The sequence below is a fragment of the Numenius arquata genome, chromosome 11, assembly GCF_964106895.1.
Source record: "Numenius arquata chromosome 11, bNumArq3.hap1.1, whole genome shotgun sequence".
Lineage (NCBI taxonomy): Eukaryota > Metazoa > Chordata > Aves > Charadriiformes > Scolopacidae > Numenius > Numenius arquata.
The window spans coordinates 22864404-22882046 of NC_133586.1; the positions used below are offsets into that span (position 1 = coordinate 22864404).

General features: G+C 58.8%; 1 protein-coding gene across 1 annotated transcript; it reads left to right on the forward strand.

Moving 5' to 3' along the window:
• The first annotated feature begins 230 nt into the window (after positions 1-230).
• Positions 231-11926, forward strand: GRAMD2A (GRAM domain containing 2A). Its single transcript, XM_074155970.1, has 11 exons — positions 231-253; positions 3839-3952; positions 4643-4700; positions 6090-6162; positions 6264-6367; positions 7155-7253; positions 8209-8280; positions 9775-9837; positions 11136-11289; positions 11623-11722; positions 11815-11926. Exons 2-11 carry the CDS (start codon positions 3849-3851, stop codon positions 11924-11926), a joined length of 939 nt encoding a protein of 312 aa, XP_074012071.1. The 5' UTR covers positions 231-253; positions 3839-3848.
• Positions 11927-17643: the final 5717 nt, after the last annotated feature.

A 17643-nucleotide genomic window follows, 5' to 3' on the forward strand; every position in this document is an offset into this window, starting at 1 on the left:
TTAAGAGGCGGTTCCTCTTTCTAGGCCCCATCCCTCCGCCCTGACTCCGCCCCTTCCCCCCAGTGGGCGGGGCCCGGCGGCGGCCAGGGTAGGGAGGGGAGCGGAGGACGGCGGCGGGCGGCAGCCACCAATGGAGGCGAGCGGCGGGGGTGGGGCGTTCCGGCGGGCGGCCAATGGGCGGGCGCCGTGCTGCCGCGAGGAGGGCGGGCGCGCGGGGCACGCCGGCGCCGGGCAGCGCGGGGCCGCCGCGCAGGTAAGGGGGGGGAGGCGGCCGCGGGGGGAGCGCGGAGCGGGGGAGGGGTCTCTCGGCGGGCTTTGCAGGTCCCGGGGGGCGCGTGGGAGCCGCGGGGCGCGCACCCGCTGTCGGCGGGGAGCCCGGTACCGGCCCCCGGCCTGCCCCCGGCGGCGCCGCCGCCGCGCTCTGAGGGGAGCGCGGAAACACCGCGGCTGTGTCTGCCCCCGCCCCCCCCCTCACGCTGAGGGGATGGACCCGCCGGGGGGGGTGGTGTCCCGCCGCCGCCCGGACCTGGAGCCGCCGCCCTGCTCCGGGGCAGGCCCGAGTGGCCGCGGGGGCTGCTCCGGGCGCTCCCCCCCTCCGCGGCCCTCGGCCGTGGGTCGGTGCTCGGGGGAGGGGCCGGCGCCCAGCGCGGCGGGGGGAGCGGGGCCGGGCGCTGCCCGTAGCGCGGGGTTCTTGGAGCGGTGCCCGGTACAAACCGGTATCGCGGGTGCCTGGAGCCACCCCGGGACCAGCCGGCACCGAGGCCTCGGCGCTCACCCCGGCCGCGACCCGGGGCCAGGCGGGTACCGGGAGGGGGGTGGGGTACCGGGGGACGCGCAGCGGGCTCGGCCTGTTCCTCCTCTCCTTGACCTCCCGCCTCTCTCCTGACAGCGCCGCTGGGGACCCGCCGTCCCCCTCCAGCATCCCCGGCGGTGGCTCCGCTCCAGCAGCCGGCACACGGGACCCAAGTGACCTTGAGAGCCGGGAACAAGGGCAGCTCCGCCGGATCCCGCCCGGGCTCGCTCGGGCCGAGGCAGCCCGGCCGCAATTGCCTCCCTCCGCCTCTCATCCTCTCCTATTTATTTATTTATTATTGGTTTTTTTTGTTTCTCGGGAGGCGAAACCCCTGGCTTGCTCTCTCCCGCCTCCACCGCACGCTTCCTTCCCCCTCGCTTGCGCCGGCTGCGGGGAAAACGAATCCAGCGAAAAATCCCAAGGCCGCCGGAGGGACTTGCACCGGAGCGTTTCCCGGGCCGGATCCCAGCGCTGTGTAAGGGGAGGGAGATGCCGATCCGCGGGGAGGGAGAAGCACCGGGCTTTGCCTTCACCTGGGAGGCGAGCCGGGGTCTGGGGGAGCCCGTCTGGGCAGGCAGGGGGTTGTCAGCCCCCCGTAGGGCGGGCGGGGGGGCAGTATGTCGCCAGCAGTGTTTTCCCTTTCCCGGGAACTCCCGCGCTCACCCACTCTGCCTCCTCTTGGGAGCTCCGGCTATTCTTGCTTGTAGTTTGGGACACTTGGGTAGGTGATTTTCCAGCAGGAGCAGTTTCCTGCTACAAAAATTCCTCAAGCAGTGATGGTGTGAGCCACGAGAAGGTGTTTTCCACCTTGTGCCGGCGCTGGAAGCATTCCCAGGCTCCCAAATCCCAGATCCCCATCCCTGCCACATCTGGGAGCCAGGATGGAGCAAGACCTGGAGAGGGGAGAGGGGGCAGCAGCTGCAATGTCTCTGCTGGGGCTGAGGATGCTCCTCGCAGCCTCTGGGGCCGGCCGGTGCCAGCGCTGTGTCCGGGAGCTCTCTAATCCGGGACTTGTCCCTGGCAGTGACTGTAGGAGGGAGAGAAAACTGGGACAGGACGATTCGGCGCTTCCAAGTGCTCTCCACCTTCTGGCTCTTCTCATTTTAGGGGATTTCTGTGTGTTTGGTGACCTCAGGGGGGTTTCTCGGCACCCTTGCTTCCAGCAGGGGGTACCTCTCCCTGCCCCCCGCCCAGTGCCCCTTGGTGTCAGCCCCAGTTAGGGATAAATCCGCTCCCCCGGATTAAGTGGTGCAACCGCTCAGGGATTTAAGGAATGACGTGGGGGAAGCTGGAGCAGGCTGAGCTCTGGAGAGGGAGGCTCTGGGGTGGGTCAGAGGCCCTTTTCCAGCATGGAGGGAAGGGGGCGTAAGGCTCTGGTGCCTCCATGACACAAATTTCTGCTTCCGGGCGGCGTGGCATCACCTGGCAGAGGGTGTTTGCGGCATGGGGCTGTCTGTCCTGAAGGCATGGGGTTTCCAAGGAATCAGGCAGGGAAAAAGCCTTTTGGTGCGATGCCAAGGGTTGTTATTTTGGTGCTTCTTGTCAGTTGAGTCTCTTTTCCCTTCCAGACACATCCTTTGACCTGAGCTCCTAAAACAAACCCCACAACCTCGGTGTGTTGGTCCTGTCCTGCGATGCTCGGGCTGGGGGGCTGTGTGGGCACCTCATTTACTTTGCAAAACACTGGCTGCGGGGCTCCGGGAGCTGGTTCTCAGCGCGGTCTTAACCAGTGACTTGTGTTTGGGTTTTCCTGCAGCTCCGTGTACATGCTGCGTCCCGAGGGAGCGCCCCCCGGGCTGGGATTTAGCCCAGCTCCATCGCATGGGGACCCTGGAGGCCGCAGGGACACGGGGGGTCAGGCACCTTCAACTCTCAGGCCATTTGGGCACGACTGTTGGGGTGCAGCACCCTCATCCTGACTCTCCCCGAGTCCGTGGGGATTATTTAAATGAATTTCCCTTCGGACAAACCCTTCGGAGCGGGACTAGGGTGTGTATAGGGAAGCATGGGGCAGCGAAAGAGCCCCTCTTTTTATTTAGGAAGCACTTTGGGATGGTTTCTCTGCCTGGGCTCTGCTGCACCGCCATGGCATTGTTCCTGCGGGCACCGGGATGTGCTCCAGCTCTGTCCTCGTCCTGCCCGCTGGCGCTCATCCTGCCCGCTGCCATCCTGCCTGTCCCCCACCTGCTCTGGCATCACCCCCTGCCCGTTGAGCCGAGCTCTTTTCCCTTGAATAATTTCCTCTCCGGAGGTCCGGTGGCTGCTTGCCGGCTGTGCCGCGCTGCTGGAGCCTGTATCATCACATCTCTGTGCGGCTCTGAGCTGCCGGTGAGCCTCGGCGTGCACCCAGTAATCACGGATCACGGCTCCGGCATCGATCCCCTGGGATCGTGCTCTGCTTTGGCTCTCGGTGCCACGGCAATCTCTGGTTGCGGTTTGCCGAGGGCAGAAGCGTCACCTTTCTGACCCGCCGGGTGATAACCTTCCCTGCACAGCGCTGGGAGTGTGTTTACTTTACCTGTCACGGCCGATAAGCGCCTTTGATAAAACCCATAATAGTAAATAATGGGCTGTAACGAGAGGGGAGCAATTAAAGGAGGGAGGTGGTGCCTTTGGCACGGGCTCTGCCCTCGGAAGGTGGTGTTTTGCCCACCCTGGGGAGCAGACCCTGGCCCTCGCTGGGCAAAATCTCTGTCCCCCCAGGGAGTTTTGTAGACCTGTGATTTTTCTCATCCCAATTTTCTCATCCATCTCTCAGGGAGGAGACACTCTGCTTTGGAGGGTGTTATCCGAGGCAGCGTGGAGGGAGCTGCTGCTCTTTGGCCACTCGGTTGCCAGCGCTGGGGAGTTCCTGGCAAGAAATGCCCTTTTTATTTTCTCTCCGCGTGACTTGAGAAATCGCAGAAACATTCTTGCTGTCCTTGAGCAGCAGAGATACCAACACCTCTGTGCGGAGGGGGGTTTAAGGGAATGGATTTGCAGCTCCAAAAGGCATCCCTTTCCTCTGTCCCTTCCCCTCCGGGGCTCACGGGCTTCTCCTTGCAGCGCCAAACTGATGCATGAAAAAGCAGCTCCCCTGAAGATCCCTGAGCCCATGCACGGCCATGAGAAACTGGAGGCATCCCACAAGGAGAAGAGTTTGGATTCCCTCGACGGCAGGTGAGGGGGAGCATCCCGGGCTCTACAGTTGAGTATTTGCTCTTTTTTTCCTGCTGTTGGGACCTCCTGCAGCACCCCCTCTGCCTCCGAGCCCCTGGATGCAGCCCACCAGCTTGGGGTGGGCACAGGGGGGGTTTCACCCTCAAATATGGGGTCTATAAAAGCAGGGAGGAGAGAGGGGTTTAGGGAAGGGGTCTGGTATTCCCACTGCTGAGGTTGTTGGGAGGATTTCATGCTGGTTTCTCCCTTCTCCTGCCCATGGGATGGATGGGAATGGATGTGGATGGATGGCCCCATGCACGGCCAAAGCCGTGTCCGTCCTCCTGCCCCGGCACATTCCCAAATTCCCATTTGTGCTTTCCTTGGGGAAAACTTGAGCCCGGCTGAAGCTGCCCATCGCCAGCTCCAACCCGATTCCAGGCTGCGGCCAGGAGCAGTTCTGGGCTCCTTGCCCCAGTGCCGGGGTGGGTTTTGGGTACGAGCACCCCAGTGCTGCTGCTTTCCCTGGCTCAGCATCGCTGATGCTACAATAAATCACCGAGACATCCGAAACGTGGTTTCCCGTGGTCTCTTTTCACTTCTCTGCATCTTGCTGCGTCTCTTCTTGCAGCACATGTGTTTTCAGGAGCGGATGGGAGACCTGGGACTCTTCTCTTACCTAATTATTATAATTACTATTTTTCCTTCCAGCCTCCACCTGAATGAAGCCCTGAAGGATGAAGACATCAAAAAATGCCACCGGGAAGTGGTAAGTCTTTGGCTTCGTGAGCGAATGGGCTGGTTTGTTGTAGCCTGACCCTGGCTGTTGGCCATCAAGGAGCCCGTCCGGGGTCTCAAACGTGGGCTGCGGGAGCCGGAGGTGAAGCCGCGGTGGCTCCTGGTTCAGGGCAGAGGCTCCTGCTCGCAGTTTCAGGGGAGCTGATGGTGGTTTCATGTGGCCAGTGATCTGCCCTGCAAAGGCTTTCAGGGTTTTCTATCCAGAGCAAAGGAAAAAGTGGAAATCCTGACTTCCAGCAGCTCCATTTCCATCTGTTTGAACCTCTTTTGTTGTTAAAATTGTGCCCTAAGTAGGGCTTTACAGTCTGTCTACAAACAAGAGCGGAGGGAGGAGGCGTTTTTCCTTTTTCCATGAAAAAAATGGAAGAGAAAAATATTTTGCCAATTATTCAGAGGCACCTCGGAGAGTTACGGGGTTGGTAATGGGTTTGTGTTGGGGCCAGGGGGTGTTTCGTGGTGGTGGCTTGGAGGTGATGCCACAGTGACCCCCCCATGTCCCTCTGTGTCCCCCTGAAATGCTCCCACCGGCACCCCCACTGTCCCAGCGTCTCTCCGACCCCAGGTGATGCAGAGCCTTGATCCTCTTACGGCCCAGCTCATCCGGTGACAAGGTGCACGTAGCAAAGGTGACCTTGTCTCCGCGGGCAGGAGGGCTCTGCCTGCGGTGCTGCCTCCAACCCAGCCTCGCTGGATCTCTCCGCGTCCTGGCGAAGCGTTTCGTCCCTTGGATTTCAGGGGACAGCCGTGTCCCCAGGCAGCACCCCGAGGTCGGGGGCGCTGCCTCCTCTGGCACAGGGGACACAAATCCGCCTGCGCCACCTTCCAGGGCTAATGGAGTGGATTTAATGCAAAGCGTTGGACTGCTTTAACTTCTATACAGAATTATTTCAGGGCGAAACCTGCCGAGCCTCCCGCCGCGGCTGCCGGCAGGCTTTGAAGAGGCACCAGGAATAAAAATAGCTGGATGGCGCGGCGCGATGGGCGCAAAGCAAGTGTTGTCACTGTGCCCCGAATAAGGGAAGAGCTCGAGGAGGAGGAGAGAAACCATTGGGCAAAATAAACTGCCTGCGGATGAGCCCGGGGGAAAACAAGCTCCTCGCGGAGGCTCAGCCTCCTTAGATAAACTCCAGATATTAAGGGAAATGTTTACCTGGGAGGATGGCACAGCGTTTGCTGGGTGCTGGATCATCCAACCCTCCTCTAGCCCTTCGGCTCCGCCGTCCCCAGCCCGGTGGGACCCCCCTGCGTCGGTCACGGGTGCGGGGAGATTATTGTTATTTGCAGGAGGGTGAGGGTTTTTTTTTTTCGGGTCTCCTTATCAGCAAGGTCAGCGGATAACTCTGCTCTGCTTCATTTTCAGGCCGCTAGCAAGTACAACTCCCAGTACCACAAGCTGTTCAAGGACATCCCGACGGAGGAGAGCGTGCTGAAAGGTTGGGGGCATGGCAAGGGACGGGCACGGCGAGGGACGGGCACGAGGGGGTGGCGGGAGGCGGCACACCCTCTGCCTTGCCCCCCTCTCTCTGCCCTGCAGTTTGCTCCTGCGCTCTCCAGAGAGACATCCTGATCCAGGGAAGGCTTTACATCTCCCCCAACTGGCTCTGCTTCTACGCAAACCTTTTCGGGAAGGACATCAAGGTAAGGTGGGGGGGCTGGGTTACCCCGGTCCCATAGGGCTCATAGCCTAGGCTACGCCACAGCCCACTTATCCCCCCCTGCCTCCTGCGCCCAAAATCACTGTCAAAATCCTCCGATAGGAAGGGGAGCATGGCTGTGCCTCCCCGTCCATCACCTACGGCATCTGCCCTGGGGAAACCAAATATTGGTTTGGTTTAAAATTCCCTGATGCAAAACCTCCTACAAGCCGCAACGGCGTTTGAAGGAAGATCAAAGGGGTTTTTTGGGGGGGGGAGGAGGTGAGATTTGAATCTCTCTTGGCTTTTCTTCTTGATTTCCAATCTGATGTTTCCCTGTTAGTCTTGTGGCTGACAGGGATCTCGGGGAGGGACGACTTTCCTTTAAAACTGGGCTGAAGAGCTGAATTATTTATATCAGCTGCTTTAAACAAATACCTGATGGAAGAAGTTATTCTGCCGTAAATTATGTCCTGCTTTATTTTTAACCCTCCCTGGGCTTCCAGGGAGACTCTTGTCATGGGCCTTAGGGAGACTCACTGGATGATGCTTTCCCTGTTTCCTTGCTGTTTTGATTGAGTAGAAACCACCTGGAAGCTGAGATTAACGCTGGGGGGATGCTGTGAGCTTTAATAACAACCAAGTTCTCTCTGGGAAATGCCAAATTCCCGCGTCGCTGCTCTGCTTGGGGCATAATTGCAATGTGTATTAAACGTCCACCTTGGAAAAGGAACTCCCTGAGCTTGGGCTGTGCCCGTCCCTGCCCATCCCTGTGTCTTTTTGCCCTCCAGGTTGTGATCCCCGTGGTCTCTGTTCAGCTGATAAAAAAGCACAAGACGGCTCGGCTGCTGCCTAACGGCTTGGCCATCACAACCACCGCCAGCAGGAAGGTAACGCCGGCACGTCGAGCAGCGGTGCCCGGCTTTGCTGCAGCCGGGGGGATGCCCTAGTCCCAGGGAGCTGCCATTTGAGAGGCGGGGAATGAAGCCGTTCCCATCCCTGGCTGGAAAAAAGCGCAGGCCAGTTGGGAAGCGAGCATGGCTCTCTGTGCTGGCGGCCGGCCAGGGCAAACACCGCCACTTTGCTTTTGTTTCTGAATTCCACTTTGTTTCTGGGCAGGGAAAAGCCCAAGTGAAATTCGGCCGAGCCTGACAAATCCCTGCCAGGCTCCAATAAAACCTTTAAACTCCTTTAAACGCAAGCAGGGGAAGGGTTTGGGCCGACGTTCAACCCGGGCTGGTGGAAAACTTGGCGAAGGAGATGAATTTCCAGCTTTTAAATGACATTGGGTGTTGTCGGCTGCGGTGAGCTGACGTAGTCCTGCTCCGCGCCTCCGAGTCCTCGCCTACCCCATCGCCTGCCAGGGAGGAGGTTATTCCTGTGGGATTTTGGGCGGAGGTTATTCCTGCAGGATTTCAGCAGGGGGTGGCACGAGGCAGGATTTGGGCATTCAAAGTGATTTGGGTGTGAGGCCACTCTGCGCGTGGCGGGGGCTCTGCATGGGGCAAGGTGAGTTCTGCCCCTGGTCCCCTTCTGCCCATCCCTGGGGATGTTCTCTGTGAGTCCCAGCCTCGTTTGCTGCCGGATCCCTCTGGGCTGAGCAAGGGAGGCCCCGTGGGGACAGCAGCCCAGTGAAACTGGCCCCAAAAAAATCAGGTCCGGGTTTTAGCAGGCTGCAAAAATAACAGCAGGGAAACTCTGCAGGGAGGTGCCTGCGGGAGGGATGCAGCTGCCGAAGCCGGGGAGACTCAAGGGCAGGACGTCTCTGCCTGTCCCTTGCCTGTGGGGAACTGGACGTGGGATGGGGGCGAATCTGTCCCAGCAGCTTCTCTCTTTCTCTTGCAGTACATCTTCGTGTCCCTCATCTCCCGCGACAGCGTCTACGACGTCCTGAGGAGAGTCTGCACACACCTGCAGGTACCCTCTGCTCCGCGTCCGACAGCGTACTGGTAGCCACGGGCTCCCTTTGGGCTGTGTCTCGGGGAGCAAAAGCTCTTTGCCCTTGGCATGAAAGCTTTGGATTGCTCCCGAAGCCCTCCCTGCTGCTCTGCCGCCTCTTCTCGGCATCCTTGCTCTGCAGGAGGGGATGGGAAGAGGGGCAGGAGCCTGCTGAGAACGGCAGCACTTCATGACACTGCTGCATCCCCTCTGCCCAATGTGGGGGGCCACCCCGCTGTCCCCGTTTCAAATGATGGTGGCTGTTTCTTGACATGCTCCGGAGCGTCCTGGCAGGGCAGAGTCTGTCCCTGGGTGTCGCGTAGGTGTCCTGTCCCTGTCGGCTGCTGGTGGCCTTTTCTGGGTCACGGATGACGGAGGCAGAGCCTGGAGTTTCTGCTCTCTCCCAGGGTGTGTGTATGAATTATTTATAATTTGGTAGTAATACTTGTTCTGCCACTCCGCTCACACACTGCCTTTTCCCCGCATCTGAAGTTTTAAGGGGAGGAAAAATGATACAAATTAAAAGAAAAATGGAATTAAAAAGCCTGAGGGGGAAAGAAGTCCATTAGCCCTGGAGCCGGAGAGGAGGGTTGCGGGGACCTCCTCTTCTCCCTGCCTTTGAAGCACGTGGGAAGCGGTGCCAGAGCCCTTCCTGGCCCCAGAGGGTGTGTCCCGGCTCTGCCGGGGCGGCAGTTTGGGTGACTCCCCCCCGTTGCCAAACTGGGCAAATTATTCTTTGAAATGTGCTGGGCTCTGCTCAGGTATTCCCTGAGGTTTTTTCCCCCCCCAATGGTTTATCCCCTCCGCCGGGAGCCAAGACTGGGGCAGGAGCCCTGGCAGGAGCCCTTGGCTCAGCCGTGGTCCCGTAGGGTTTCCGGCAGCGGGAAGCAGCGATGGGGTGCCCCATCCTCTGCCAGATGCTTTTCTTTAGCCACAAAATCCCCACACTTGGAAATTTTAAACAGCTGCTCTTCATAGATTCACCAGAAACATCAAAATTCAATTTTCTGGCTCAGATTGAAGTAGGGAAAGGTGGCACCATAACGCTGGGGGACTTGGGGGGGTTCAGCCTGGAGAAGAGAAGGCTCCGGGGAGACCTTGGAGCCCCTTCCAGCCCCTAAAGGGGCTCCAGGAAAGCTGGGGAGGGACTCTTGATCAGGGAGGGGAGCCATGGGAGGAGGGGGAAGGGTTTGACACTGACAGAGGGGAGATGGAGATGAGATCTGGGGAAGAACTTATTTGCTGTGAGGTTGGTGAGACCCTGGCCCAGGTTGCCCAGAGAAGCTGTGGCTGCCCCATCCCTGGAGGGGTTCAAGGCCAGGTTGGACAGGGCTTTGAGCAACCTGGTGTGGTGGGAGGTGTCCCTGCCCAGGGCAGGGGGTGGGACTGGATGGTCTTTAAGGTCCCTTCCAACCCAAACCATTCCATGATTCTCTAATGATTCTCATGATTCCATTTTTTTCTCCCCTCCAGGTTTCCAGTAAGAAGAGCTTGAGTTTGAAGGAGCTGACAGAGGAGCCTGATGCCGTGTCACTGGTGAGGGTCAGGGCAGCTCTGGCGGAGGGAAGGTCCCCCACAAACTCCCCCTGTGGGCAGGAGAGCGGCCGCCCAGCCACCTCAGTGGGTTTAATGCCTTCCCGGCACGCTGAGGGTCACCCGGCAGCCGCTTGCAGGGTGCAGAGTTGGTTCTCTCCCCTCGCTGCCAAGAAAGCTCTCCAGAGCTCTTCCTCTGGGATCCTCACACCCTGACTTGGCAGAAACGGATGGGTCAAGAGGACAATTTTGACAGCCCGCAGCTGAGCGCAAGCTGATGGCCTGGCCAGTTGGTCTCAGGGGTCCATTTACAGATGGATTTGGAACGATGTGGAGAACACTGCCGCTCTGCTCCCACCAGCTGATGCTGTTCACATGGATAATGGCTGGAAACGTGGCTGAATTATCCAAAAACATGTGGGATGGCTGGGAGGCCAGAGAGGGAGAAGGCCAGAGAGGGAGAAGGATGCAGCCCCTTGGTGTGACCCTTGGGGCTGCATCCTGCTGTCTGGCAGCATGGCAGGGCTTGGCTCTGCCTGCAGTGGCTGCCAACCCGGCCAGCAGTGTCCTCTCCATGAAGCATGGGTGGCCCCTCCCTGTCTCTGCTTGGTGACAAAGCCGTTGGTGCTGCGGCCATGCTGGATTGTATGGGGACGCTGAGGATGTCCTTGATGAGCTGGTGGCCCTGTGCATCAGGTTGGGTGCAGGAGGTGACAATCAGGGTGGCCCTTGTGGGCCACTGGCCCTGCATGTTGGACCAGGAGGTGACAAATGGGATGTCCTCTGTGGGCTGGTGGCATCCCAAAGGTTGAAGGTGCTTTTCAAGGGGTGAATCGGGAGCGGTCCAGGCTGGCAGCATCTCCTGGTGCTTCCGAGGGACCTTCCCTTCAGCAGCTTCAGCCCTGGGAACTCTCTGGTGGGGGGACCCCACTCCGTGCTGGCTGCCACCCCTCTGTGTGCCATTCCGGGCCATGATGCTGAGCCCCGGGGCGGGCGAGGGGCTCTTGGGAGGGTGATGGGTGACTGCTCTGAGCTTCAAACCAAGGAGTGTAGGAGGCAACAATCGGTATTTGGGGCAGGCTTGGGGAGCAAGGGCAGGTCCTTCCTATGGTGGTAGGAACCTGCGTCCCCACAGGGCCATCGTGGATGACCAGCTCCCCCTTAGGATGGTGTTTTGAATGTGCTGGTTCTTGATGGAGATGCCACAAGGTTCCAGTCCGAATCTGGCCCCACCGTGTCCTTGTCACTGCTGGTTTCGTGGGAGGAATGGTGGCATGGTTCACCCGGGGCTGTTCCCACAGGAGGTGATCGTCCCTGAGGGCAAGTGGAGGAAAGTGTCACCCGCTTCGCTGTCACTGTCGCTGCCGGACACCGACTACCAGTGCATCCACCGGACCTCCGTCAGCAGCCTGAGCACCAAGGAGAGCTTCACCTCTGAGGAGCCCCTGGTTTCAGGTGGGAGCTATGTCAGACCCAGGGACGCGGGTTTGTGCCCTGCTCCGCACACGGTGCTGAGTGTAAACCTCCATAAATATGTGTTCATCCATCCTCCCCCCTCGTGGAAGGGATTTCTGCCTTGCAGACAAGCAGGGTTGAGGCTGGGAGTTGGTAATGGGGTCCTGGGGATGGGATCTCCTGGCTGAGGGGTCTGAGCCCTTGGCCTGCAACTGGAACACCGTGCTGGCAGCATTAGCCCGTGGGGGGGAATATCTGAAGCTCCCGGTTGCCGGAGGAGTGTGAGCATCTGCCCAGCATGGCTGGGCCGCTGACTCTTGGCTTGTGTTTCAGAAAGTGCAATAAACACTGAGGAGGAGCTGGAGGTGGAGCAGAGCTGCGTGGCGGAGCTGAGACCCTCTGATTACCAACTCCTGAAGATCTTCATTGTGCTGTAAGTGCGTCGAGGGAGGGTGGGGGCTACGCTGGGAATGTCCGTCTCAACCACCGGCTGCTGAGTGCTTGTCCTTGTTCCTCTGCTCCCAGCATCTGCCTCCTGGTCGTGTCCTCCTCGTACCTGGCGTTCCGCATCTTCCGTCTGGAGCAGCAGCTCTGCTCTCTGAACCGGGACTACCTCTCCCGCGGGCACAGGAGGTGAGCGACTCTTGGGGACACTTTGGGGCAGGTGGATCACACTGCACGCAGTGGAGGACCCTAGGGAATGTGGTTCAAAGAGCAATGGCTCCCCTCCATGACGTGTCCCAGGGATGCTTTGTCCCTTATCCTGTCCCTGCTTTTGGGATGACCCAAAAAGCACCATCCCCATGCAGTAGATGAGTGACTGGGGAAACCTCTACTGTCCCTGAGACTTTCAGCCCTTGGGATGAGGTTTCCTTGTGGGTTTGGGGCTGGTTCCCTGGTGGGAGTAAGCACCAGGGCATCTTGGTGGAGCTGGGCTGTGCCCTAGGGCTAAAGCAACCACAGGCATCAGCAAAGGATGGACAGGAGTGGGTTCCCTTGGGTTGGGGACATCGGGGGCATCTGCCTCCTCATGCCCATGGGGTCTGGGCTCTGGGCTGGGGGCCAGTGTCTCCACGGCTGCTTACCCCGCTCTCTGCTTGCAGGTGACCGTTACCCCCAGCGCTGGCTGAGGATGGACACTGAGACCGTGCCACCCTGCGTACAGATCCTGGTGCCGTGTCCTCCCAGCTGCGGCCCTTTCACGTGGCCTGGCTTTCCCTCGGCCGATAAAATGGGACCAAGCATCTTCTCTCCTCCTACCGGCACCCGCTCCTGGCAGGACCACCCGGCCGGCTCACGGCCACCGGTGCCAACTCCTCGTCCCACTGGAAACCTGTTTTCTCTCCAGGACACTGCTGCATCATAACACCAGACAATGGCTCGGGGCTGCCGAGCGGTTGGATCTCCCTGTAGGACTTGCTGCTAAAATGGGCACCGTTTTTTATTCGGGAGTTGGGTTTTTCTTGTTAAAAGGTGACCTAAGGCTCACGGGGAACCCCAAAAAAGTGTGGATGAGTTGCTGCTGCTGCTCTGGGTGAAGCCCAGGCAGCAGCTCTGGGCTGAACCTGCCTGTTCGTCCCCCTCTCGGTACCCAGAGATGGGGAGAAAGAGGCCACCAGCCCTGTGGGGCATCATCTATCCCGACACCCATGGCTAGGGGTACAAACCGGGGTCCCCCCAGCCCCATTGGGCTCCTTGGGGGCCCCCCAGCTCTTCTCTCCTGGAGCACCGGGACATCTCGGGGGGTGTGTGTCTGTGCGTCCCCCTGCAAAGCACTTTAGGGTCCCCTGGACCGGGCGTCCTCACTGGGGACCGCACCTGGGAAGGGTGCTGGACCAGGGCATCGTTAGCCCCGCTCGCCTCGTTAAGACATCCCGAGAGGATCCCGCGGCTGGCACGGGAGAACGTCCCGGATTGCAACGTGTCTGTGTTATCCTCGTCACCACGCGGAGCCAAACACCGCAGGATTTATCCCGCAGCCTCCTCCGGGACCGCACTGGGACGGCAGGTGATACCTGTGTGATTTATTTTGGGTTTTCTTTCCAATTTTTTGGGAACTACAAGTGCTGATGGGGCCAAATCCCTGAGCCCTGGGGAAGAGCTCGCTGCTCACTCTGGGCTTGGAATGGCTTTTAAATGAAAATAAAACCAGGATTTTTCTAGTATGTCCCTGTCTGCTGCCAGCGTCCTTGTGCCGATGCCAGGCTGGGGTACCCCAGAATCTGGGCTGTCCCGGTGCCCCTTCACTGGCCGCGTCCCCAGAACGTGGATTACGTGGGGTCAGGCCTGTCCTTGTGTGGGCTTGGGGACGGGTGGCATTGTCTTGTCCTCCCTTTGGGACAGCGCTGGTGGACCTGAGGCTGTGTGACCCCCGATGTCACAACCTGTCTGATGGGCTGGAGGGATGCTGCTGGGATGCTGGTGGGGCCTCAGCATGGCTTTTCCACATCAGGTCATCCTGCGTGTCACCCTGGCCATGCCGGGGTGGGGGGGCAGCAGGCTGGGGGTGGTGCAGGGGAACCGAGGGGGGGTTTGGGGGGACACCGAGGGCCAGGATGCTCCGGGTGTAGGCAACGGGGAGGTTTTCTCACTAGATGGCAGCAGAGGCTGCGGGATGTGAAGCTCCAGCTGGTGTCAAGGCCACCCTGGGGACAGGGTGCTGAGGTGCAGCCACAGCCTGCTGGGGGGCCGGGGCCTTCCTCCACCTCCTCATCCTCCTCCCTGAGCATCTGCGACACAGATTGCCCCCACCAGCCTGGCCCACGCAGCAAAATGCGTGAAAATGGCCCAACTTGAAGTCCACAATGGGGACTAGCGTGGTGTCACCCCACAACGGTGTCACTGCCGTTGCTGGATTTTTTAAAAAGGGAAGAAAGGAGGACCCTGGGAACTACCGACCTGTCAGCCTCACCTCTGTGCCTGGGAAGATCATGGAGCAGATCCTTCTGGATGCCATGCTTGGGCACATGGAGGACAGGGGGATGATTCAGGACAGCCAACATGGCTTTACTAGGGGCAAGTCCTGCCTGACTAACCTAGTGGCCTTCTATGATGAAGTGACTAGGTCAGTAGACAAGGGGCGACCTATGGATGTGATCTATCTGGACTTCTGTAAGGCCTTTGACACAGTTCCTCACAACATTCTACTTGCCAAATTGGGGGGATACGGATTTGATGGGGGGATACGGATTTGATGGGTGGACGGTTCGGTGGATAAGGAATTGGCTGAATGGTCGCACCCAGAGGGTGGTACTCAATGGCTTTAAGTCCAGATGGAGAGCAGTGACTAGTGGTGTCCCTCAAGGGTCTGTCCTGGGACCAGTACTGTTTAACATTTTTATCAAAGACATAGACAGAGGGATCGAGAGCACCATCAGCAAGTTTGCAGATGACACCAAGCTGTGTGGTGTTGTCGATACACCGGAGGGACAGGATGTCATTCAGAGGGACCTGGACAGGCTGGAGAGGTGGGCCCAGATGAACCTCATGAGGTTCAATAAAAGCAAGTGCAGGATTCTGCACCTGGGAAGAAACAATCCTCAGTATAAATACAGACTGGGGGATGAGGTATTAGAAAGCAGCCCTGAGGAAAGGGACTTGGAGGTGCTGATGGACGAGAAGCTGGACATGAGCAGGCAATGTGCTCTCGCAGCCCAAAAGGCCAATCACATCCTGGGCTGCATCAAAAGAAGTGTTGCCAGCAGATCCAGAGAGGTGATTCTGCCACTTTACTCTGCTCTGGTGAGACCTCACCTGGAGTACTGTGTGCAGGTCTGGAGCCCTCAATATAGAAAGGACATGGACCTGATGGAGCGGGTCCAGAGGAGGGCCACCAAAATGATCAGGGGGCTGGAGCACCTCTCCTATGAGGACAGACTGAGGGAGCTGGGGTTGTTTAGCTTGGAGAAAAGGAGACTCCGGGGAGACCTCATAGCGGCCTTCCAGTACCTGAGGGGGGCCTACAGGAAGGCTGGGGAGGGTCTGTTTACAAAGGCCTGCAGCAACAGGACGAGGGGCAATGGTTTTAAGCTGGAGAAGGGGAGATTTAGATTGGATATTAGGAAAAAGTTCTTTACCATGAGGGTGGTGGAACACCGGCAGAGGTTGCCCAGGGAGGTGGTTGAGGCCCCTCCCCTTGAGATATTCAAGGTGAAGCTCGACGAGGCCCTGGGCAACCTGGTCTAGTTGGGGGTGTCCCTGCTGACTGCGGGGAGGTCGGACTAGATGACCTTTGGAGGTCCCTTCCGGCCTGGACCAATCTATGAATCTATGAATCTATGAACCTTGTCACCCCGTTTTTTTGGGAGATTTAGCACCCTGCGGTGGCAGGGAAAGGGTGGCTGCGGTTCAGCCGTGTTTCTGACCAAAGGATCGAAGCTGCTGCTTCAAAGCCCTGGTGTTGACGGGGCCTGGGGAGCCTTTGATTCCGTGGGTGACCCAGCAGAGGAAAGGGGCCATCCCGCTGCCACCCCATCCCCGCTGGGGACTGGCCCAGCTCGTTCTGCTGGCGCAGCTGCTGGAATGGGTTTGGAGGGTTTGGGGTTGGTTTTTTGTTTTTTTTTTTTTCTTTTAAAAAAACAAGTTGGTGCTGAACAGGTTCAACCTCAGACTTTGGGGCTTATGGTCCTAAAAATGAAGTTTAGAGGTTTAGGATTGGGGGTGTTTTCTGGGTGCTCCACAGCACCCAATACAAAGCAGGTGCGTGGGGTCCCTTGTCCCCGTGCCGAGCCCGGGTCAGGCACGTGACAGTGGTGATGGCCACCTCAGCTCCTCTTGGGACTCTTTGGTTAAAGCCAGGGGTGGGACAGCCCGTGGGGTCTGGAGGAGCCCAGGGGCAAGCCCCCAGTGTGGTTTGGAGGGATCCCTGTGGCCGGGGGCCGGTTACAAGGCTCCAGTTTTGTTTTCCAGCCGGTGTTTGCCTCCCTGGTCGGTGCGTGTTTGCTCTCCCAGCGACGCCCTGCTTGAGCTTATTTGCTTTTCTTTGTGTAAAGAAATGCCACGTAAAAGCCTCAGGTGCAGGAAACATCCCCGGGTGCTCACCTTGCTGGCTCTGGCAGCCCTGTCCCGTCCCTCGGGAGCCCCTGGCTGAGCACAGCCCCCACCATCCAGTCCCCCTGATGCTTCCCCACCATCCTGCCTTCCCACCTACCCTCTGCCCACGCTCCTCTCCAGCCCAAATCGACCCCTAAAAAATAGGATTAGGAGATTAAATCGGCCCATCTGGCCTCTCCGCAATGGCACCAGGCGCTGGCGGGGCTGTCCCCAGGCTCACTGGCTCTCCAAGACCAATTTCTGGTTGGTTTCACCCATTGCAGGGTGCAGGGAGCCGAGGCTCTGTTTGCGAGTCACAACCCTCGTGGCCTCGACACCATCACACAAGAAGCTGTGGGGCAGCAGGACCCACCGTTCATTAGCAGGTACCTACACAGGAGATGGGATGATGCTGACAAGGGCAGGCTTTGGTTGAGTTTTATTCCGGGCCCGGCAGAAAGGCAGCCTCCCACGGTGGCAGTGACGTTGCTCTGGTGAAGCCCCACGTGAATGATTCCCTTTTGGCAAGTGGCTCAATGGCATTTTGGCTCCGTCCAAGAGGTGGAAAGGGTTTTCCAGGGAGGGCTGGTGCTCAGGGGGATGCCCTGGCCCAATGGCTGCTCTCCCGTCTGGGCAACCTGGGAAGGAGCCTGATCCTCGTTTTGCCCCTTCACTGTCTGTGGGTGTTTTGGGAGAGCCTGGGCTGTGCCTACTTACCTTCAGCAATGAGGGAAGACCTTCCTACAGTTCATCACCCCTGGTGCTGTGCTGGTGAACACACTGGTGGGACTGGGGTGGCAAGGGGATGGGTGAAGAGCTCTGGGTTCAAAATAATCCTTCCCCCTTTGCCGAGGGTTGTATTTAACCTGGATTTCCCTGATCCCTGGGGTGGGGTTGCTCTGCCAGACGCCACCCGAGCAGCCTGCGCTTTGCCGCTCACGAGGTCAGAGATTATCCTGCGACCGCGTCTCGGTTTAATTTTTATTTTCCCCGCTGCTAAGCCTGTCTTTTCACGAGAGGATCTGCTCTGAGATCCCAGCCATCACCCAGCGTTTCCATTAGAAGCGTATTAAGGAATTCTCGGGCTTCAAGGAGACCGCACTTATCTTTGGCTTCTCTACCTCAAACTCTCTCCTTTTGTTCTTCCTGGTGTGTTTTTTATCTCGAGTAACAGAACTGGTTTTGTGCTAGAGGAAGCAGCGACCGCCTCATAGGCTCTGAGCACAGCAAACGCTAACAAGGGCTTGGGGAGCACTGACGAACCCTCCCCGAATAGAGACGACCTAAAATCATAAGAAAAAAAAACAAAAACCAAACCAACTT

What these genes read in the sequence shown, in the direction of transcription:
- GRAMD2A (XM_074155970.1), top strand. Translation starts at nt 3,849, where the DNA reads ATGCATGAAAAAGCAGCTCCCCTGAAGATCCCTGAGCCCATGCACGGC. An exon ending in TTGGATTCCCTCGACGGCAG is followed by an intron (nt 3,953 to 4,642) that starts GTGAGGGGGAGC and finishes TTTTCCTTCCAG; the next exon opens with CCTCCACCTGAATGAAGCCC. An exon ending in AGCCTGATGCCGTGTCACTG is followed by an intron (nt 9,838 to 11,135) that starts GTGAGGGTCAGG and finishes CTGTTCCCACAG; the next exon opens with GAGGTGATCGTCCCTGAGGG.